Source organism: Pan paniscus, chromosome 1 (genome assembly GCF_029289425.2).
Source record: "Pan paniscus chromosome 1, NHGRI_mPanPan1-v2.0_pri, whole genome shotgun sequence".
In the NCBI taxonomy this organism is placed as follows: Eukaryota; Metazoa; Chordata; class Mammalia; order Primates; family Hominidae; genus Pan; species Pan paniscus.
The window spans coordinates 23,384,770-23,408,617 of NC_073249.2; the positions used below are offsets into that span (position 1 = coordinate 23,384,770).

Here is a 23,848-nt window from a genome sequence, read left to right on the forward strand (position 1 = left end):
ATATTGTACTTGGTGCCTGAGTACAACTGATCAGGTAGTGCTATGAAAATGTGGCTACCTGCAGGGTGAAGGCTCTTTTTCTTTAGCTTTTTAATTCCTATTGCCTTTAGAATCTCTTCCAGTAATAGCAGCTCCATCCATGTGGACACGACCTCAGATCAAAGACTTCAAAGAGAAGATTCAGCAGGATGCAGATTCCGTGATTACAGTGGGCCGAGGAGAAGTGGTCACTGTTCGAGTACCCACCCATGAAGAAGGATCATATCTCTTTTGGGAATTTGCCACAGACAATTATGACATTGGGTTTGGGGTGTATTTTGAATGGACAGACTCTCCAAACACTGCTGTCAGCGTGCATGTCAGTGAGTCCAGCGATGACGACGAGGAGGAAGAAGGTAGATCCCTTGGTCCATATTCAGTAGCTGCTGGGTTGTGTGTTGGCAGAAATGGTACATAGTTCAGGTGTCACCCAGCCTTATGCTTCCTGACTAACACTTCATGGTTAGGGAACACTTTCTTCATTAGTGGGACCTTGGGCTGAAAACGTGAGGCCAGGCTCCTGTAGGGGACTGGGGCCTAAACCTGAATTTTTCTGAATGCCAGGAAAATCTATTTGGCAATTTGCTATTTTACTCCTTTCTGAATACTATTTTACTTCTAACCTTGTGTGTTGAAAAGCCAAATATGCAAGATTACTTCAAAAAAAAATTTTTTTTTTTTGAGACAGAGGCTCACTCTGTCACCCAGGCTGGAGTGCAGTGGCGTGATCTCTGCTCACAGTAGTCTCGGCCTCTTAGGTTCAAGCGATCCTCCTGCCTCAGCCTCCTGAGTAGCTGGGATTACAGGCACGCACCACTGTGCCCGGCTAATTTTTTGTATTTTTAGTAGAGACGAGGTTTCACCATGTTGGTCAGGCTGGTCTCGAACTCCTGACCTTGTGATCCACCCGCCTCGGCCTCCCAAAGTGCTGGGATTACAGGTGTGAGCCACAGCGCCCGACCCACTTTGAAAAATTTTAAAGGAGCAAGTAAGAATTCCTGTCAACCCTGGCATTTATTTAAATTTATATTGTTGATATTAGCATTTTAGGTCATTATTCTAAAATTTTTTATGTAAATACAGAAACTCACCAGAATAGTCCACTTAAAAAAATTTCAATTATTTTTCCATTTGGAAATCCCTATTTTGCTAGAGTGGAATTTTTTTACTTCCTCTGAATAAGTAGACAAAATTGGGTGTTTTAAAGGACAGTCTAAAATATCTTGGTCTAAGAAATAGGTTATAAATGTATTGCTTTTTGAGAAGAGGGTCTCTTTATTTCTGTTACCCAGGAAAGTTAGAATGTAGGGTTTGTTTATATACACAATAAGCACTTAATTTATTTGTTGACTTGATTGAAAGTGATATGGAATGCATGCCCTGTGAGAATGGAAAAGCACCATGTCTCAGTTCTTCCAGACTAACTGACCTTTCAGGTGGCTTGTAAACAGACTGCTTGTTCTTGAAGAGGGTTGGCAATGTTGCTTTACAGATTACAGTGGGATAAAGTTAAAAAGATATTATTGAAAGTACATGGAATAAGCCTGAAAGTTCTATCAACTTGTGAAGTACAGAGTTGTCCAATCATATTACCATACCATGCAACACCCTGGGGCCTCTGGGGCTATCTACAGAAACATACACTGCAGGTGTGCCATAACATTTCTTGAAATTAAGTTTAATATTCAATTTAACAGTTAATATTTAATGCTAATCAAAAGATAATCCAAAGATAATTCCGTATCATTATCTACATGAACCATCAGAGTATCCCAGAAATTTCAGTACATCTTGCAGATTGACTTTTACCCCAGAAGCAGATTTAAAATCCTTCATTATACCACAGGTCCAGATTCTAGCTGGTAAATATGGAAGCATGAGCTGCTTTGTCTTACACGGCATTTTGTTTTCATCAGTCTTTATTCCTGAGTACCACCAGCAAGGCAAAGCATTGCTCATAAATAATACTGACTGAGACAGAAAGAAAAAATGTAAGATTGAAAAAGCCTGGGCCGGACGCGGTGGCTCACGCCTGTAATCCCAACACTTTGGGAGGCCGAGGTGGGTGCATCACAAGGTCAGGAGTTCGAGACCAGTCTGGCCAACATGGTGAAGCCCTGTCTCTACTAAAAATATAAAAATTAGCCGAGCGTGGTGGTGGGTGCCTGTAATCCCAGCTACTCGGGAGGCTGAGGCAGGAGAATCACTTGAACCTGGGAGGCAGAGGTTGCAGTGAGCCGAGATCACATCACTGCACTCCATCCAGCCTGGGCAACAGAGCGAGACTCCGTCTCAAAAATAAAAAAAAGAAAAAGCCTGTCTGGGCATGGTATCTCAGGACTGTAATCTCAGCTTTTGGGGAGGCCAAGTAAGGAAGATCTCTTGAGGCCAGAAGTTTAAGACCAGTCTGGGCAACCCGTTTTGTAGAGTGACACCACATCTCGAAAAAAAAAATTTTTTTTTAGTTAGATGGGTGTGGTGGCATGTACCTGTAGTCCCAGGTACATGGGAGGCTGAGGCAAGAGGATTGCTTGAGTCCAGGAATTCGAGGCTGTAGTGAGCTATATGATCACACCACTGCATTCCAGCCCGAGCGACAGAGCTAGGCCCTCCCTCTAAAAAAAAAAAAAAAAAAATTAAAAAAAAAAAAAAGCAGTTAGAGAGCAGGACTGTAGCAGATTAGCCAGGGGGCACTACTGTTTTCTCATGTGACCTTCAACAACATCAGAACCTGTTGTGTCCTTTCTGTTGCATCACAGGGACTCATTAAAGTCAGACTCTCTGCAGATGTCTGGGAAGGAAAGTTTTTTGTATGCATACAAATTACTGTACTTACAAAGAGCTTTGTGAGGCCAGGCACGGTGGCCCCTGCCTGTAATCTCAGCACTTTGGGAGGCCAAAGCGGATGGATTGCTAGAGCTCAGGAGTTCAAGACCAGCCTGGGCAACATGATGAAACCCTGTCTACCAAAAATACAAAAAACTAGCTGGGTGTGGTGGTGTGCACCTGTAGTCCCAGCTACTTGGGAGGCTGAGGTGGAAAAATTGCTTGAGCCCAGGAGGTAGAGGTTGCAGTGAGCTGAGATCAAGTCACTTCACTCCAGCCTGGGCCACAGAGCCAGACCCCATCTCAAAAAAAAAAAAAGATGGCTGGGCGCAGTGGCTGACACCTGCAATCCCAGCACTTTGGGAGCCTGAGGCGGGTGGATCACCTGAGGTCAGGAGTTCAAGACCAGCCTGGCCAACATGGTGAAACCCCATCTCTACTAAAAGTACAAAAATTAGCCAGGCATGGTGGCACATGCCTGTAATCCCAGCTACTTGGGAGACTGAGGCAGGAGAATCGCTTGAACCCGGGAGTTGGAGATTGCAGTGAGCTGAGATCGTGCCATTGCACTCCAGCCTGGGCGACAGAGCCAGACTCCGTCTCAAAAAAAAAAAAAAAAAAACGAAAGAGCTTTGTGAATAAGAATTCTCTGTTCAGAAGTTGGTTGAGGTAATGTATTTCTCCTGGCTTGCCTATTAGAGAGCTTCTAAAAGGTAGTTACTGCCTAGTCTGAACCCTCAGCTGATGATAGTTTTGGGGTTATATTGGTGTTGGGAAGATCACTAGTGAAAATGGCAGGGGTTCATTTCTAGAGGTAAGAACCTTAATATCCTTGATCTTAGTTCTAATATGTCCCTCAAATGAAAGATGGCATTCCCTGTACTTGTACCATTCCTAATCATAAAATGATTTGCAGCTAAAACATTTTAGCCTCACAGCAGTGAAGCTTTATCATTCCTAAGAATTGTTCATTACGTGAGCGTCACTTCATCCCATTTAAAGATTTAGCTCACAAATTGTATTTGTCCATATGCCTTAGAAGCTACTGTCCTACCGTATCTTGTATTTCATATGGTAGAAGAGTCTGAGTTTTTTGGGTTTTGGTTTGGTTTTTCTTCCTTAGGTCTTGAAAAGTAGACAGAGGAGTTTGCTTTCTCTGAAGAAGCATGGGTGGTAACACATCCTCCTGTTTTAATTCTCCATTTTCTTCATTGTTTACAGGTCCTAAACCTTGGCTTAAATTCATAAAAGATGTCTTTTCATCTATCCCAGTAATCTTTAGTTTTATAGATTTAGAACAAAATTTGAGTCTTGAATCAATGGACCAGTCTATTTCTTGGGTGTCAACAATAGTGTACATTTTGGATGGTTCTGTATTTCTCATTTGCACGTGAAACATGCTTAATTATAGGTATTTCTGTGGTTAAGTAAATCTGGTTTTGACCTACCTTTATAAGAGTGCCATCTGCTTTTTTAAAATAAACTTTTAATTTTAGAATAGTTTTAGATTTACAGAAAAGTTACAAAGATAGCACAAAGAGTACCCATATACCCTGCACCAAGTTCCCTCTGTTGTTAGCATCTTACATTGTACTGTGGTGCACTCATCACAGCTAATGAAACAATATTGATACATTGATTCATTAATTAACTAAAATCCATATTTATTCAGATGTTTTTAGTTTTTACCTAATGTTCCAAGATCCTTTCCAGGATGCCACATTATAGTCAGTCATCATATCTCCTTAATCTGCTATAGACGGTGAGAATTTCTCAAACTTACCTTGTTTTAAATTCCTGATAGTGGCCATTGACAAGCATCACTCAGTGTGTTGCCAGAATTCACTCTGCCATGTTATAAACCTGAAAATCCATGCCTGTAGTCCCAGTCTCTTAAACAAACAAACAAACAAACAAAACAACCATAAACCCGAAAGTCTTGTCTTCTGTGCTGAATACTCCCTTGACCTCTTTGAGCCGGTTTGTATTAAATATGTTAAACTGTGACTTCGAAGCTGGTTCATAATTTTCTCATTCCTGTAGGTTTCTAGAGGCATTTTTTTTCCTAACCTCATAGCATTACAGTTCAAAAAACTATTAACCGGGGCAAACCTTTCAGAGCCCATTTTTTGCCACTTAGATCATCTCTGGGTTAAATTGGCCTAGTGAAAATAATTGAATTTTCAGAGTATCTCTGAATGCCTATCTCTCTACTATGGTTTTTTCATTTTACTGCTTATATTTAAGATATACAGAAAGCAATAGTCCTCACAAATCATCTTCCATCTTTCTAAAATGGGGAGGACTCATATTGGTCAGAAGGAGGATGATGAGAGCAACATTTTCATGTTACTCAGATGAGTGAAATTCCTGAGGATGAATTAGGAATTGAATGGCTATGGAAAGGGGAAAATGGGACCTTGAAATAGGAATGGTAGTAAGCACAGAAAGAGATAGGATGCTGACCACTGCTACCACTAGATGTTCATCACTGGGCTCCCAGGGCTCAGAACAGGGTTTGGTGTATAGCACATACTTAGGTATTTGAATGAATGAGTGAATGAATGAATGAATGAACAAACTAATAAATGCTCACATGCACATAACTTGTTAAATGGTTCAACAGAATTCCCAACAAGAGCAGTTTCTCAAAGAAAGGATAGGCTGGGCACGGTGGCTCACGCCTGTAATCCCAGCACTTTGGGAGGCCGAGGCAGGTGGATCACAAGGTCAGGAGATTGAGACAATCCTGGCCAACATGGTGAAAGTCCATGTCTACTAAAAATACAAAAATTACCTGGGTGTAGTGGTGCACGCCTGTAATCCCAGCTACTTGGGAAGCTGAGGCAGGAGAATCGCTTGCACCCAGGAGGTGGAGGTTGCAATGAGCTGAGATCACGCCGCTGCACTCCATCCTGGGTGACAGAGCAAGACTCTGTCTCCAGAAAAAAAAGAAAGGATAGATTTTAATTGCTTCATGCAAGTGTGGTTTTCCTGAATCTGTTCATTGACTTGTCTCTGTTCTTACAGAAAACATCGGTTGTGAAGAGAAAGCCAAAAAGAATGCCAACAAGCCTTTGCTGGATGAGATTGTGCCTGTGTACCGACGGGACTGTCATGAGGAGGTGTATGCTGGCAGCCATCAATATCCAGGGAGAGGAGTCTATCTCCTCAAGTTTGACAACTCCTACTCTTTGTGGAGGTCAAAATCAGTCTACTACAGAGTCTATTATACTAGATAAAAATGTTGTTAACAAAGTCTGGAGTCTAGGGTTGGGCAGAAGATGACATTTAATTTGGAAATTTCTTTTTACTTTTGTGGAGCATTAGAGTCACAGTTTACCTTATTGATATTGGTCTGATGGTTTGTGAACTCTTGCTGGGAATCAAAATTTCCTTGAGACTCTTTAGCATTCATACTTTGGGGTTAAAGGAGATTCCTCAGACTCATCCAGCCCTTGGGTGCTGACCAGCAGAGTCACTAGTGGATGCTGAAGTTACATGAGCTACATGTTAAATATTTAAAGTCTCCAAAATAAAACACCCCAACGTTGACCTTACCCGGCTGATGGTTAGCCCCTTGCTGCCTGCTCCATGTGTCTTATGAGAGCCCGTAGTTACAGTGTCCTCTAATTTGAAATCCGTAAGTTAACAAGTCTATATCAGGTGCAGCTGGCTTTGATTAAAGGTCATTTTTAAAACTTAAAAACTCAACACCTCACAGATTATAATAGAAAAAGAAATGGCCTCAGTTTGATCTCGTTCGGAATGACCCAGATTGTTTCTGCTTTGGGTGCAGCTGTTTAGTTCAGAGTTATATTACAGAGAATTATTTTCTGAGATAATCTTAAACTAGAATGTTCAAAACTAATTGATAATTGAAGTATCAAGATATGTAGAACACCTCAGAGATTTTTCTTCAGGAACTTCCACAAACTTTGAATCCTTGTATCTTTATTTGGTATTCATACTACTAGTAGCAAAATACAGGTTTTTTATTTTGTTTTGTTTTGTTTTGGCTTCATAGAGTATCTCAAATTGAAACTTTTCTGCACAAAGAATAAAATTAAGGATTTTGTAAACTCAAATTGGCACCTACTGAATTAAAATACATAAAATCATTTAAATATAATTCAGCATATGGGAAGTAACATTGCACTAATATGGAAATCACTGCCAGAGACAGTCTATTTTCTTTTAATTTGTTACTACTTAGTCACAAACCCCACATTATTCCAGTTTGGAATTACTTATTAAGGAGAATTGGAAATACATATGCCCATGCTTAAATTTTATAGCTTTAATTTGTGTTTATTGACGGGAAGAGGTACATCTTTTTTTCCTTACTGAAAACAAATATGGATTAATTGCCTCAAATTTGTATAAGTGATTGGCTAGTGATTCTTGTTTTCAGAAGGGAGAGTGGTATAGATAGAAAATGACAAAGATGGCAATATACACTTAATGTTGTTATTATATGTTGTTACTGAAGTACTTAGATTTTTAAAATTTCAAATCCTAAATCACTTCTTGTAGGAGGGTTTTCATTAACTGCAGTATATACAGTTCACTACATATGGGTTGTTTGAGTTTTTTGTGTGCTGTATTTCTTTCTGTTTTTTAATACCTGGTTTTGTACATATCTAACTCTGTTCTCTTTTGGTTGTTCAGAAACTGGATTTTTTTTTCTTAAGCAGTGCTTAATTTGTGTTTTTAAATTTTGATTCAGAAGTAGTCCCAGCTCATAGGTGTTCATACTGTTACATCCAGAACATTTGTCAGGCTCTCTGTCAGCTTTCATGTACATATGGTATAGAAACCATGGAGTTAGGCACTTCCTGGATTTTTTTTAATGAGAAAAATACTGTATTTAAAATGTAAAATAAACTTTTAAAAAGCAGGCACTAATATATATTTCTTCCAGCCTTTGATTACAAATTTGTCCTCGCACATGTTAAGATGAATTATCTCCTAAAAATATCATTGTTCTTGGGAGCAGTGTATGTTACTTTACATAGCAGCGGTTCCTGTCATGTGTTCATGTCAGAATATTTTTAGTTTTAAACTTTTTTATTGCCTTTGGCTGTTGATTAGTACAGTACAAGTGCGATTTCAAAAAGATCTTGAAAGTAATATATTTAATCAATTAAAATGTTTATCTGTAACTTGTTGATGTTTCATTAATATAGTTACTCTCTGAAGCGTTAGTACAGTATTTCAACATTTGGGTAGGAGAAAAATGTTTCAAACATCTTTTTTGTTTTAAAAGGCTCTAGTTGAAAAACAACTCTTTCTGGCCGATTATTTAGTTTTACTATTAATTACCTTAGTGAGTTAAAATAGATATAAATTTTTCCACACTTTTAAATGCAAAGGCTAGCACTGATTTTTCTTATTGAAAATGACTAGGTTATAAAGTTGTTTCTCTACACTACCATGTATGTAGTGTGTTCCATTAAATATGTGGACCCCGCACACTTTAATGGATCTCCAGAGGCAGAGCCCTCGCTTGCTCAGGGTAGGATGATTGCAGAGCACTTGTGGGGAAGTGCGCGATCAGTGTGATGTGGAGTCCCAGAATGAGGTTGCTACATCCAGATGACCCCACTGATAGGCAGGGTGACTGGCATAATTTTTTTCTTTTGAAATCTGGGGAGACAGATGAGGTGACCATCTTGGTTATTTTTGCTGTGTGGGATACCATAAAGCCAGACTGAAGACGCATTAAGGAGAGCAGTTGAGGTAAGCACATCTTGGAAAGTATGCTACTGAGTCTTGACCACCTATCTTTTGGAGCAGGAGAAGCAACCAGTTCAAAATAATAAATAATTGCTAATAATTCATTAGGGCTTAAAGTTCAACAGTCGGGCCGGGCGCGGTGGCTCACGCCTGTAATCCCAACACTTTGGGAGGCCGAGGCGGGCGGATCACGAGGTCAGGAGATTGAGACCATCCTGGCTAACACGGTGAAACCCCGTCTCTACTAAAAATACAAAAAATTAGCCAGGTGTGGTGGCGGGCACCTGTAGTCCCAGCTACTCGGGAGGCTGAGGCAGGAGAATGGCGTGAACCTGGGAGGCGGAGCTTGCAGTGAGCCAAGATCACGCCACTACACTCCAGCCTGGCTGACTGAGCGAGACTCTGGTTCAAAAAAATAAATAAAAATAAAAGTTCAACAGTCAGTAGCTGTGCATGGGGGTGCACACCTGTAGTCCCAGCTACTCGGGAGGCTGAAGCATGAGAATCGCTTGAACCTGGAAGGCATAGGTTGCAGTGAGCCCAGATCACACCACTACACTCCAGCCTGGGCGACAGAGCAAGACTGTCTTGGGGAAAAAAAAATAAAGTTCAACAATCTACAACCAAAACCATCTTTGCTTCTCTCCCTGGCTTTTTCTCAGTTCAGTACTTCCATCTGCAACCTAAAAACGTGTGCCTGTGTATCTACTTGGGGTAGAGCAGATCTTCATTTCTATTCATTAGCTTTTCAAATTATGTGTGAATCAGTATTGGACTTTTGTCTCACATATATCTCAGTTCTTCAGTTTTCTTAAAATGTATTTTCTTTTTTCTTTTTTCTTTTTTTTTTTTTTTGAGACAGGGTCTCACTCTGTCACCTAGGGTGAAGTGCAGTGGTACAACCACAGATCACTGCAGCCTCGACCTGAGCTCAAGCGATCCTCCCACCTCAGCCTCCCCAGTAGCTGGGACTATAGGTGCATACACTACCATGCCTGGCTAATTTTTGTGTTTTTTGTAGAGATGAGGTTTTACCATGTTGTCCAGGCTGGTCTCAAACTCCTGGATTCAAGTGATCCACCCGCTTCAGCCTCCCAAAGTGCTGGTATTACAGGCATAAGCCACAGCACCCTACCCTAATTTTTATTTCTTTTATTGTATTTTTTTTTTTTTGGTGAGACGGAGATTTACTCTTGTTGCCGAGGCTGGAGTGCAATGGCGCGATCTCGGCTCACTGCATCCTCCGCCTCCCAGGTTCAAGCGATTCTCCTGCCTCAGCCTCCCAAGTAGCTGGGACTACAGGCATGTGTCACCACGCCCGGCTAATTTTGTATTTTTAGTAGAGACGGGGTTTCACCGTGTTGCCCAGGCTGATATCGAACTCCTGACCTCAGGTAATCTGCCCGCCTCGGCCTCCCAAAGTGCTGGGATTACAGGTGTGAGCCACCCGGCCACCCCACCCTAATTTTTATATTCTTAGTAGAGATGGGGGGTTCACCATGTTGGCCAGGCTGGTCTCGAACTCCAGACCTCAGGTGATCTGCCTGTTGTAGGCCTCCTAAAGTGCTGGGATTATAGGCGTGAGCCACCGTGCCAGACCAATAAAAATTATTTTTATCTTTTTCCAAGGTCATTAACTTAAATGTCTCCAGTTAAAGGTAACACCTTTTTTGGGCATGGCACAGTATGGAAATGTGAACATGTTTTTCATAAGGTCTACATTTTGCAACTTAAAATTCCAGGTTGTGTTTTGGAGAACTTTATTTTTATTTTTATTTTTTTAATTGTTTTGAGACGGAGTCTCGCTCTGTCACCCAGGCTGGAGTGCAGTGGCACGATCTCGGCTCACTGCAAGTTCTGCCTCCTGGGTTCACACCATTCTCCTGCCTCAGCTTCCCGAGTAGCTGGGACTACAGGCACCCACCACCACGCCCGGCTAATTTTTTGTATTTTTAGTAGAGACGGGGTTTCACCGTGTTAGCCAGGATGGTCTCAATCTCCTGACCTCGTGATCCGCCCGCCTTGGCCTCCCAAAGTGCTGGGATTACAGGCGTGAGCCACTGCACCAGGCCCGGAGAACTTTCAAGTATTGTTCTATCGTGTTCTTTTAATCAACTGTGTGTTCTTCCATAGAATGTCTTTTTGGCTGGTTTTCTGTTATTGAACATTTAGGTTACTTCTGATTTTTTTTGTTATCATTGTTAGTAGAAGTGATGTTCCAATTATTTGTCTCTCCGCAAATCTGCATGAGGTTTTCAAAAGTATATACCAAGAAGTGGATACTGGGCCAGGTGTGGTGGCTCACACCTGTAATCCCAGCACTTAGGGCGGCTGAGGTGGGCAGATCAGTTGAGGCCAGGAGTTCAAGACCAGCCTGGCCAACATGGCAAAACCCTATCTCTACTAAAAATACAAAAAATTAGCCGAGCGTGGTGGCAGGCACTTGTAATCTCAGCTAGTTGGGAGGCTGAGGCACAAGAATCGCTTGAACTCAGGAGGCGGATGTTGCAGTGAGATGAGATCGTGCCACTGCACTCCAGCCTGGGTGACAGAGTGAGACTCTGCCTCAAAAAAAGAAAAAAAAAAAGTGGATACTGGATCATAAATTCTTGGCATTTTTATTTATTTTATAAATAAATAAATTTATTCCTACCTGAACTACTAGGGAGGCAGAGGCCAGAGGATCACTTAAGCACAGGAGTTGAAGGCTGCAGTGAGCTGATGGCACCACTGCACTCCAGCCTCAGTGACAGAGCAAGACTCTGTCTCAGAAACAGAATTCTGAAAAGAAAAAAAATTCTTATACATGTCTGCTTATGCTCATGTGCAAGTTTCTCCAGTGTTTATACCAAGAAGCAGAATTGTTAAGCCGTAACTATGTAGGTCTATTTTAGACAATACAAAACTGCTCTTCAAAGGTGGTGCCAATTTAAACTGCCAGTAGTAAAAGAGTTCCTGTCTTCCATATCTTTGCTGAATTGTCAGATTTTGTAATTGTACCAGTTTGGTGGGGTGTAAAACAGAATCTCATCTGTGGTTTCAATTTATATTTTCTTAATAACCAGTGGAGCTGGGTGCAGTGGCTCACTCCTGTAATCCCAGCACTTTGGGAGGCCGAGGTGGGCGGATCACTTGAGGTCAGGAGTTCAAGACCAGCCCGACCAACATGGTGAAATCCCGTCTTTACTAAAAATACAAAAATTAGCTGGGCCTGGTGGCGTGTGCCTGTAATTCCAGCTACTCAGGAGTCTGAGACAGGAGAATCGCTTGAACCCAGGAGGCGGAGGTTGCAAGAGCCGAGATCATGCCATTGCACCCCAGCCTGGGCAACAGAGTGCCACTCCATCTCAAAAAAAATAAAATAAATAAAAAATAATAAGCATGGATAACCATCTTTTCATATGTTACTGGCCTTCTGTGAGTTGTATGTTTATATCCTTTGTTCATTATTCTGTTGTACATGTCTTGATTTGTAGGCGTACTTTAAATATTCTGGATACTACAGTCTTTTTGGTTGTGTGCATCATAAATAATTGGTGCCACACTTTGGGTTTTTGGTCTCGAACTCCTGACCTCAAGTGATCTGCCGGCTTCAGCCTCCCAAAGTGCTGGGATTACAGATGTGAGCCACCACACCCAGCCTTTTTTTTTTTTTTTTTTTTTTTTTTGAGACAGAGTCTCACTCTGTCGCCCAGGCTAGAGTACAGTGGCACCATCTCGGCTCACCGGAACCTCCACCTCCCAGGTTCAAGCTGTTCTCCTGCCTCAGCCTCTCAAGTAGCTGGGATTACAGGCACCCACCCCCATGCCAGGCTAATTTTTTGTATTTTTTAGTAGAGACGAGGTTTCACCATGTTGGCCAGGCTGGTCTGGAACTTCTGACCTCAGGTGATCCACCTGCCTCAGCCTCCCAAAGTGCTGGGATTACAGGCATGAGCCACTGCACCCAGTCCTCATTTAGATGTATTAAACTTTCATGGTTCGAGCTTTCCATATGTTTTGTTTGTGACATGGTTTCTCTGGAGTACACTGGTACAAGCCTTGAACTCCTGGGCTTAAATGACCCTCCCACCCCAGCCTCCCAAAGTACTAGGATTACAGGTGTGAGCCACTGTGCTTGGCTTCCCCTGCTCCTCAAATTCTTCAGGTAGAAACTTAAGTTATTGATTTGAGCCTCCCTTTTTCTTAATCCAAAGCTAAAAACTTTTGAGTGTTGCTTTTTTACATCTCATAAATTTGGGGTTTCGTTTGCATTTAGTTTAAAATTCTTTTTTTTTTTTTTTTTTTTTGAGATGGAGTCTCACTCTGTTGCTCAGGCTGGAGTGCAGTGGCGTGATCCTGGCTCACTGCAACCTCCGCCTCCCAAGTTCAAGCGATTCTCCTACCTCAGCCTCCCGAGTAGCTGGGATTACAGGCACATGCCACCATGCCCAGCTAATTTTGTATTTTTAGTAGAGACAGGGTTTCACATGTTGGCCAGGCTGGTCTCCAACTCCTGACCTCAGGTGATCCACCCACCTAGACCTCCCAAAGTGCCAGGATTGCAGGCGTGAGCCACCGAGCCCGGCCCAGTTTAAAATATTTTCTAATTTCCTTTGTGATTTCTTCCTTGTTACATGGGTTATTTAGAAGTATATTAGGCTCCATGTATTTGAGGATTTCCCAAGTCTTTTTCTGTTGTTGATTTCTAATTTAATTTCATTATTTCATTTTTTTTTTATTTACCAAGGCTTGTTTTATGTCCCAGAATGGTGTCTTTTAGTGGATGTTCCATGTTCACTTGAGTAGAATGTGTAGTCTGCTGTCATTGGGTGGAATGTTCTGTAAATGTCAGCCAAGTTAAGTTGGTTGGTAGTGATGGTAAGGTTTGCTTGTTCTGTCAGTTACCAAAAGAGGAGTTTTGAATTATTCAACTAAATTGTAGATTTGTTCCTCCCCCGCGCTCCCCACTTTTTTTTGGCCATTTTTGCTTTATTTATTTCGAAGTTTTCTATTGGTGTATACACGTTTATGATTGTATGGCTTCTTGATGAACTGACCTCTTTATTATTATGTAACATATCTCTTCATGTCTAGTTATATTCCTTGTTCTGAAGTCCATTTCATCTGGTATTAGTGTTGCCACTCGTGCTTTCTTTTGATTAAAGTTCACATGATATATCTTATTCCATCTTTTTATTTTTTTATTTTATTTTATTTTATTTTTATTTTCTTGAGACAGGGTTTTGCTCTGTACCCCGGGCTGGGGGACAGCTTAGAGCACAGGAGGTCAAGGCTGCGGTGAGTTATAACCGGTGGTGCAGTTATAACTCACCGCAGCCATGGCCTCCTAGGTTCTAAGCTGTTCTTCTGCCTTAGCCTCTCATGTAGTTGAGACTACAGGTTTGCACCACAACACCTGGCTAATTTTTTTTTACTTTTTGTATAGACAGGGTCTCACTTTGTTGCCCAGGCTGGTCTCTAACTCCTGGATTCAAGCCATCAACCCACCTTGGCCTCCCAAAGTGCTAGGATTACAGGCATGAGCCACCGTGCCCAACCTATCCATCTTTTTACTTTTTAACTTATCTATGTCTTTATATTTAAAGTGGGTTCCTTGTTGACAGCATATAATTTGAGTCTTTTTAAAATCCAATCTGACAGTCATTTTCTCTTAATTGGCATGTTTAGACAATTTACATTTAATGTAATGATCAATGTGATTGGATTTAAATATACAGTTTTGCTATTTTCTCTTTGTCCCATCTGTTTTTTTTTTTTTTTTTTTTTTTTTTTTTTGAGACAGAGTTTTGCTCTTGTTGCCCAGGCTGGAGTGCAATGGCGTGATCTCGGCTCACCGCAACCTCTGCCTGCTCGGTTCAAGCGATTCTCCTGCCTCAGCCTCTCAAGTAGCTGGGATTACAGGAATGTGCCACCACGCCCGGCTAATTTTGTATTTTTAGTAGAGACAGAGTTTCTCCATGTTGGTCAGGCTGGTCTCAAACTCCTTACCTCAGGTGATCCACCCGCCTCGGCCTCCCAAAGTGCTGGGATTACAGGCATGAGCCACCACACCCAGCCCCCATCTGTTCTTGGGATTATTTTTTCCCTTTTGTATGGCCTTCTTTTGGATTGAGTATTTTTTATAGATCTGTTTTCTCCTCTTATTGACTTATTACATTAGTTCTTCTGTTTTATTTTTAGTTTTGTTGTTTTTTAGTGTGCTTGGATCCAAAATATGTATCTTTAACACAGCACAGACTACTTTCAAATATATTACACTACTTCACATACAGCATAAGAACAATACAACAGGCCGGGTGTGGTGGCTTACACCTGTAATCCCAGCACTTTGGGAAGCTGAGGTGGGCGGACGGCTTGAGGCCAGGAGTTCGAGACCAGTCTGACCAACATGGTGAAACCCTGTCTGTACCAAAAATACAAAAAATTAGCCGGGGGTGGTGGCAGGCACCTGTAATCTCTGCTACTCGGGAGCTTGAGGCAAGAGAATCGCTTGAACCCAGGAGGCGGAGGTTGCAGTGAGCCGAGATCGTGCCGCTGCACCCCAGCCTGGGCGTCAGAGTAAGACTCAGTCTCAAAAAAATAACATTACAGCAATATATTTCCATTTCCTCCCTAGTAGTTTAAGAGTAGATTCTTGCCTGATTTTTTTTGGAGACAGAGTCTCGCTCATTCTCCCAGGCTGGAGTGCAGTGGCGCGATCTCAGCTCACTGCAAAGCACCACCTTCCGGTTCACGCTATTCTCCTGCCTCTGCCTCCCGAGTAGCTGGGACTACAGGCGCCCGCCACTACGCCCGGCTAATTTTTTTGTATTTTTAGTAGAGACGGGGTTTCACCGTGTTAACCAGGATAGTCTCGATCTCCTGACCTCGTCCCGTCGTGGCCTCCCAAAGTGCTGGGATTACAGGAGTGAGCCACCGCACCCGGCCCTTTTGCCTGATCTTTTATGTGAGGGGTTTGCTTCCCTTCCCCGGTGGTTTAAAGTTTTTGTTTCATAGAAAAGAAGGGTTCCGGGAAAGGGTTTTCCTGCCTGTCCTTGGGATCAGCTGATCATTTCTACTTGTCTGTGCTGCCAAGGGTGACTCTCCCCAGCTTCCTGCTCTGTACCACTGGAGGCCCATCCTGGGAAAGTGTGTAGGTGACTGTGATTCCTCTTGTCAGGGTCTCCGCTGTTCAAAATTGATGCCCCAACACTTGACCTTTAAGAACTGTTAAAATTGGCCGGGCACAGTGGCTCACCCCTGTAATCCTAGCACTTTGAGAGGCTGAGGCGGGCGGATTGCCTGAGCTCAGGAGTTTGAGACCAACCTGGGCAACATGGTGAACCTCGTCTCTACTAAAATACAAAAGAAAAATTAGCTGGGCGTGGCGGCGTGCACCTGTAGTCCCAGCTACTCAGGGGGCTGAGGCAGGAGAATTGCTTGCACCCGGGAGGCGGAGGTAGCAGTGATCCAAGATCGCGCCACTACACCTCGGCCTCCCAAAGTGCTGGGATTACAGGTGTGAGCCACTGCACCCGGCCCTCTTTCTGGGTTTTTAAGCTTCACTGCATGAGGATAGGTGGGGAGTAGGTACCATCCCATGAGAGGCCAAGCGGTCCCTGCAGAGTGAGGGCAGGTGGTCAGCCAGGCCAGCGGAGGGGAGACTGGAGGGAGCTGTCGATGCGGGGTGAGGGGGCAGGGGACTATGTTGCCCAGGCTGGTCTCAAACGCCTGGGCTCAAGCAATCCGCCCGCCTCAGCCTCCCAAGGTGTTGGGATTACAGGTGTGAGCCACCACGCTACACCCAGACTTCAAGTTTCATTTTAGGAGGAAAAAAGCTAATGTGCCCGGAGCCTGGCCCCCGCTAGCTTTTGCTGCATCTCCTTTCTGTCACACAGACGCAGGCTGCTCAGCAACGTCTTACACCCCTCATCTGTCCTGTCAACCCAGTAGGCTGGCTTCTGCCCTCACCAAAGATCACCAGCAGTTTCTGTGGATAAAACCTTTGACACCTTTGTATCCTGGACTGCTTTGCAATATTTCACCCTCTTTCCTGCCCCTTCCTCCTTGAAAGTCGGCTCCACCCGGTGCTCTCCATTGCCTGCTGCCTCCCTGGGCACTCTCCCGCCCTCTCCCTGGCTCCCGCCTGCCCCCGAAATGCAGGTCCCTGGGATTCTGGCTGCAGCCCTCCTCCCTCCCCTGTGCGCTCCCACCCGGCCTGCTGGTTTGGGAGCCTCCTCTCTTGTAGTCCGGGAAACATAAGCACCCCCTGCAAAGCATTGTTTGAGGGTTTTGAGCAGTCTTGTGTGTAAAACGCCTTTGGTAACCCGTGTTAGCAGCTTAGACACTGGGGGAGGGAGGGCTCCTCGGTCCTTCCTGGAACCCTGTGGATCGGCTGTGGTGATGTGTGAACCCCCTGGAAACCTCAGTGCAAGATGTGGACACCTAGGCCTTTTCTCAGTTTCTACCCTGTTCTCAAAGGACGCTGACCACGGAAGTGAGTGTCCACTGCTCTGCACGCTCCGGCTGGTCTCTCTCCCCTCCTGCAGCTCTCACTGGCTCCTAAGCCCAGCTCCAAGCTGAGTGGGGAGTGGGTGTTTCCCCTAAAAGGAGTGCCATTTTCCCCACAGCAGGAAGGAGAGTGGACTTTGGCACTGGGAGAGGAGAGAGGTGCTGGTGGAAGGCCAGGCCTAGCACGGAGGCTGTGAGGGCGCCCTGCCCTGGGCCCGGCCTGCGCAGGAGAAGGGCCGAGTGCACAGAGGGCAGCAGCATCAGAGCCAGGGCCACGTGGGCTCACTCCTCAGCCTGACATTGTCCCTAGGTGCGGCCTTCACAGGCAGGGCTGTCATCAGGCTCCCAAATGCCAGGGCGAGGAAGCAGCGTGGAGCAGGGTTCTGCAGCATTCAGTAACAATTCATTGAACACACACTCTTGGAGCACCTGCGCTCCCGGCGCCAGACGCTGGCGAAGCCGGGCATGGAGCCCAGCACGGGCCCTGCTGTCAAGTAACTGACATCCTGTTGGCCAGAGGCAGACCAAATAAGGAAAGGAAAGAACAGATAACGAAAAGCAGTGAGAAAAGTGAAGGGATGATACGGGGACCACTACCTTAGCTTGAGAGGTCAGGAAAGGCTCTATGAGGAGAGGGCTGTTTGAGAACTTAACGATGTTAGCCCTGTGAAGATGTGGACAGAGCCTTCCAGGAGGGAACAGCCAGTGCAGAGGCCCTGAGGTAGGAACACGTTTGTGTGTGTGGAGGACAACGGCCAGTGAAGCGCGAAGTGAGAGGCGGGGGGAATAGCAGGGGATGAGATCAGAGAAAGCGATGGGGCACATCATTCCTTTGCAGGTGTGGTGGGGACCGTGGGGGAGGCATGAAGCCCAGGAAGGGCATGATCTGGCTTCTATTTGAAAACATTTCTCTGGTTGCTGTATAGAGAGTGGGGAAGCAGAAGTAGATGTAGGGAGATGAGTTAGGAGGTGAGGGCAGTGGTCCAGGTGGGGCTCTGGTGGCTTGAACTAGGCTGGAGCAGTGAAGACACGGGAGTCGAATGCAGGATACATTTTGGAGACAGCTGACAGGTGACAGGACCTGTCTGGCATGGCAATGTTTGGGGTGCTGCTGGGCCACTGTTTATGCTGAAAGTCACCCCACCTGGTGTCCTAAGCAGTGTTCAAAAGTCCTTTGGGATCCTCTGCCTGAGACCATGGCCACCACACCTGTACACAGTCTCACCCTGTGCACTGAGTGGGCCTCATCCTGTCCACTGAGCGGGCCTCACCCTGCACACTGAGCGGGCCTCATCCTGTCCACTGAGCGGGTCTCTCCCTGTCCACTGAGCGGGTCTCACCCTGCACACTGAGCGGGTCTCACCCTGCACACTGAGCGGGTCTCACCTGCACACTGAGCGGGCCTCACCCTGCACACTGAGCGGGTCTCACCTGCACACTGAGCGGGTCTCACCCTGCACACTGAGCGGGTCTCACCTGCACACTGAGCGGGCCTCACCCTGCACACTGAGCGGGTCTCACCCTGCACACTGAGCGGGCCTCACCCGCACACTGAGCGGGTCTCACCCGCACACTGAGCGGGTCTCACCCTGCACACTGAGCGGGTCTCACCCTGCACACTGAGTCGGTCTCTCCCTGTCCACTGAGTGGGTCTCACCCTGCACACTGAGTGGGTCTCACCCTGCACACTGAGCGGGCCTCACCCTGCACACTGAGCGGGTCTCACCCTGCACACTGAGCGGGTCTCACCCTGCACACTGAGTGGGTCTCTCCCTGTCCACTGAGTGGGTCTCACCCTGCACACTGAGTGGGTCTCTCCCTGCACACTGAGTGGGTCTCTCCCTGTCCACTGAGTGGGTCTCTTCCTGCACAGAGTGGGTCTCACCCTGCACACTGAGTGGGTCTCACCCTGCACACTGAGTGGGTCTCTCCCTGTCCACTGAGTGGGTCTCTTCCTGCACAGAGTGGGTCTCACCCTGCACACTGAGTGGGCCTCACCCTGTCAGAGTGGGTCTCACCCTGCACACTGAGTGGGTCTCTCCCTGTCCACTGAGTGGGTCTCACCCTGCACACTGAGTGGGCCTCACCCTGTCAGAGTGGGTCTCACCCTGTACGCTGAGTGGGTTTGGTGTCACCTGGGAGAAGACACATGGGGAAGGGAAGGGGAACCTCCTGTCGGTGCTGGAGGGAGGGCTGTGTGATGTATCTGGAAACGTAATGGAGGCTGCTCCCCTTATTCATGATGGGAACCGAGATGGCCAGGTTACGCTGAGCTGTCCTGGATTCCACCGTGGGGTCCCACTGGCATCTCAACTTTGTCCAAAACTGCCCCCAAATCCACCCTCCTGGATCCCTGTGTTTGTGAGTGGTGTCCTCTTTCCATCCTCCCTCCTCATCAGCGCCCAAGTCCTATCGCTTCCACTTCCCAAAGACTCAAGCCAGCTCCTCTCCCTCCCCAGGCTCTCACTAGTTCTCGGCTGAGTTGCTGCCCAGCCTTCTCATCCATCCAGTCTCTGCAACACAGCCAGGGAGCTTTCCAAAAGGCAGATCTAATGTCCCTCCCCAGCTTAAAACTCTTCGGTCCCCAAAAAATTCTAGACAAAAGCCATATTTCTAAGCAGAGGTCACTCCAAAACGCAGCATCAGCTCCACCTCCTCCTCCCAGGCCCCCTCCCTGCTCCCCATTTGCCTCCAGGACATGGCCCCAAATTCATCAGTCACCCTTCTGGGCCTTGCCCTTCCTACTAACTTGACCTTCAGGACTCTGTCCTGCCTCCTCAGAGGTCCAGGGACCCCCTCTGCACACAGCACAGGGCCCCTGTCCTCACACAGCTTCTCACCATAGCCCTGACCTTGGACCACACTGGCTCTTACCTGCCCCTCTCTTCCACGACAGGAACCAAGGATCTAGCGAGCCCTGGAAGGCAGGGCCGTCTTTCGTGTGTGTCTCATGCGGTTCCTGTCATAGCAACAGGACATTAATAATACAGTGAACACCAGCCCCTTCCCAGGAAGGGAGGAGGTGGAGGGCCACTAAGAGAACAGAGGAACAAGTCTTTCCAGAAAACTTGCCAGGCTGGGGAAGGTTGTGATGGGTTCATTTGGTGGCACTGGAAGAGCTGAAGGGTGCTGCGTGGGCAGAGGCACCGGCAGAGGCTGCCCGGAACAGCATTGCCCGCTCACAGCAGCCTGCACACTGGTGGCACGCAGGGTCAGTGGCCCTCAGCTCACGCCCACACAGCTGTTCTGTAAGCATGAATTTGAAGACGGTGGCAAGGAAAGAAGGTGCACAGGTGGCTCTTCCATCCCCTCAAGCCAGTGTCCTAGGCAGTGTCCCAGCCTGGCCTTTGCTCCTTGGTCTCCATTCCCACCTAGGGAGGCCCTGGGAGCTGCCAGGGCGGCAGCCTGCGGGTGGAACTGGAACGAGACCCGGGATTGGTGTCGGCGGGCTGCATGCTCAGGAAGCTTTCCTGAGGGTCAGCTATGTGAGCAAACAGGATCAAATTTGCTTTCTGGAGGCCCCACAGGAGTCTCCCCGGGGGACCTTCCTGCCCCAGGGCCATGCCCTTCCCCAGCTGGCTCACTCTCCTGTCCCTATACCCCAACTCCACCCAGTCTCTCCCCAGAATCCCATAGTTCTTTCTAGGTTTTTTTGTTTTGTTTTGTTTGAGACAGAGTCTCGCTCTGTTGCCCAGGCTGGCATGCAGTGATGTGATCTCGGCTCACTGCAACTTCTGCCTCCTGGGGCCTCGCTAGGCTAATTTTTGTATTTTTAGTAGAGACGGGGTTTCACCATATTGGCCAGACTGGTCTCAAACTCCTGACCTCGTGATCCACCCACCTTGGCCTCCCAAAGTGCTGGGATTACAGGCGTGAGCCACCACGCCCAGCCCTCTTTCTGGGTTTCTAAGCTTCACTGCATGAGGATACGTTGGAAGTAGGGGCCAAGCGGTCCCTGCAAAGTGAGGGCAGGTGGTCAGCCAGGCCAGTGAAGGGAGACTGAAGGGAGCTGTCAATGCGGGGTGAGGGGGCGGGGGGCTATTGTCTTATGTTCATTTCCACCCTCTGGAATAATCACAGAGGCGCACATTGAGCATTTACTTCCTACCAACTGCAGTGCTAAGTGCTTTCAACACGCTTTCACTTTTTATTCCCGTTTTACAGAGCGGGACACTGAGCCTTAAAGAGATCAAGCCATTTACCCAATATAGATTATAGAGAGCAAATAATTGGCAGACCTGAGAGTCAATTTCAGGGCTGTCTGGCTCCAGATCTCCAACTGAAATTAAGATGAAGGTTTCCAGAGTCAAACTGCCTGAGGTCAAATCCTGACTCCATAACTCACTCTGAAAACTTGGGCAAGTGACTTAGCTCTCTAAACTTCTGTTTCCTCATCTGTGAAATGGTGTTGGTAACAGAACCTATCTCACAAGTTGTTCTGAAGAGTGGAGAGTGAATGCATGGAAGGTGCCAGGCAGAGGGCCTGATGATAAGCATTCGACAGGCGTGGTCGTCACGATGCATGATGGTGATCATGGTCATCGTGGCCCTGGAACTGGCCTGCTGAGGTTTAGCTGCAAGGAAACTGAGCTAGGTGGACCCCTCCACTCAGCACCCTTCTTATCCTGCTACACAGGGCCCACAGCTGAACCCCTAGGTCTGAGGCACTACTGGATTTGCCTTTTTTTTTTTTTTTTGAGACAGAGTCTTGCGCTGCCACCCAGGCTGGAGTGCAGTGGCGCAATCTCAGCTCACTCCGCCTCCTGGGTTCAAGCGATTCTCCTGCCTCAGCCTCCTGAGTAGGTGGGACTACAGGCATGTGCTGCCATGCCTGGCTAATTTTTGTATTTTTAGAAGAGACCGGGATTTCACCATGTTGCCCAGGCTGGTCTGGAACTCCTGACCTCAGGTGATCCACCTCCCTTGGCCTCCCAAAATGCTGGGATTACAGACATCAGCCACCGCACCTGGCCCCGGGTTTGCCTTCTTACTGGAGCCAGGAGAACACGTGTGCATTCTTCTCCATGTCCAGTCACCTCTTAAGGGAGTAAGTCTTCAGTCCTGGGACCATGACCTCCCAAACTCCTGGTGGGTTCCTATACCTGCTTTCAGGACCAGCATCACTGATTTTTCCTATTGGTCAGGCTCCAATACAGCTCAACATGGTACTGTTATTGAGACCATCTTTAAGTAAAGTTTCAATATTTTTTCATCATAGATTTGTTTTTTCATTTTTAAAATATTGCATTATCTATCTTGATTACTGACTTTTTTGGCATCCTGTTACATTTTGTGCCTGAGGCAAGTGCCTCACTCACCTCACCCTGGTCCCAGCCCTGCTGCATAGCGCTGCTTGAGTGTCCTCACAATATGGCAGCTGGCTTCCCCCACAGCCAGTGGTCCAAGAGAGCCAGGAAGCAGCGGCAATGTCTTTTATGGTCTAGCCTTGGAAGACACACTCTGTCACTTCTGCAATATCCTATTCATTACACAGGTCATCCCTGCTCAATGTAGGAGGCACTACATAGGAATGTGAATAGCAGGAGACAAGAATTATGGGGTCACCTTAGAGACTAGCTACCACACCGAGTCTCCAGCCCAGACTCTTAGTGGTAGAGAGCAGCCTCCACAGAAGGAAACCAATAATCTGGTAAGGGAGTTTAGGGGTAGTGGGGAAATGTTGGTCACAGGATACAAAGTTTCAGTTAGGAGGAACAAGTTCTGGAGATGGAATGGATATGTTAACTATCTTGATTTAGTCATTCCACAGTGTATACATATATCAAAACATCATGTTGTACACTATAAATATATACAAGTTTTATGTGTTAATTTTTTTTTTTTTTTTTTTTTTGAGACGGAGTCTCACTCTGTTGCCCAGGCCAGAGTGCAGTGGCAAGATCTTGGCTCACTGCAACCTCCACCTCCCAGGCTTATGCAATTCTCCTGCCTCAGCCCCCCGAGTAGCTGGGAATACAGCCGCGTGCTACCATGCCCAGCTAATTTTTGTATTTTTAGTAGAGACAGGGTTTCCCTATGTTGGCCAGGCTGATCTTGAACTCCTGACCTCATGATCCACCCACCTCGGCCTCCCAAAGTGCTGGGATTACAGGTGTGAGCCACTGTGCCTGGCCAACTGTTTTTAAAAAACAATAAAACTGGTGAGGCTTTACCCCTTCTCCACCACCCTTCCCTGCCTTAGACCCTGAGTGGTACTGACCCAGAGCTGGCCCATGTGGGGCCCACTCACCTGATCACAGTTCATTGGTCCAGGAAGAAGCACCTAACCCAATTGGCTGTCTCCCAGGGTTTTTAAATTTGGCAGCGAGTGAGTTCCTCTGGTGGAAGATGGACCCTGTGGGTGATTGTTCCCAGCTGGGTGGGGAAATTAGCCTGGAGAGACCGGAGAACCCAGGCCTCAGTTCCCATTGTGCATGAAGCCGAGTGACATCTCTGTACTGCTTTTTAGTCCATTTCCTGCTGCCATACAGAATTCCACAGAGTGGGCCAGACACGGTGGCTCACACACTTTGGGAGGCTGAGGCTGGCAGATCACTTAAGCCCAGGAGTTGGAGACCAGCCTGGGCAACGTGGTGAAACCCCGTCTCTACTAAAAATACAAAAATTAGCAGAGCATGGTGGCGCACACCTGTGATCCCAGCTGCTCGGGAGGCTGAGGCAGGAGAATTGCTTGAACCCAGGAGGCGGAGGTTGCAGTGAGCAGAGATTGCACCACTGCACTCCAGTCTGG

The 23,848-nt window shown here is 46.4% G+C and overlaps 1 protein-coding gene and 1 pseudogene across 1 annotated transcript in view; both read left to right on the forward strand.

Moving 5' to 3' along the window:
• ACBD3 (acyl-CoA binding domain containing 3) overlaps nucleotides 1-8,030 on the forward strand; it is a 41,122-nt gene extending 33,092 nt beyond the window's left edge. The window contains exons 7-8 of the mRNA XM_034947893.3: nucleotides 111-395; nucleotides 5,896-8,030. Coding sequence (XP_034803784.1) covers nucleotides 111-395; nucleotides 5,896-6,107 — 497 coding nt within the window. The 3' untranslated portion in view covers nucleotides 6,108-8,030. The remainder of the gene's footprint in view (nucleotides 1-110; nucleotides 396-5,895) is intronic.
• Nucleotides 6,150-8,030, forward strand: LOC103785465 (uncharacterized; annotated as a pseudogene).
• Nucleotides 8,031-23,848: the final 15,818 nt, after the last annotated feature.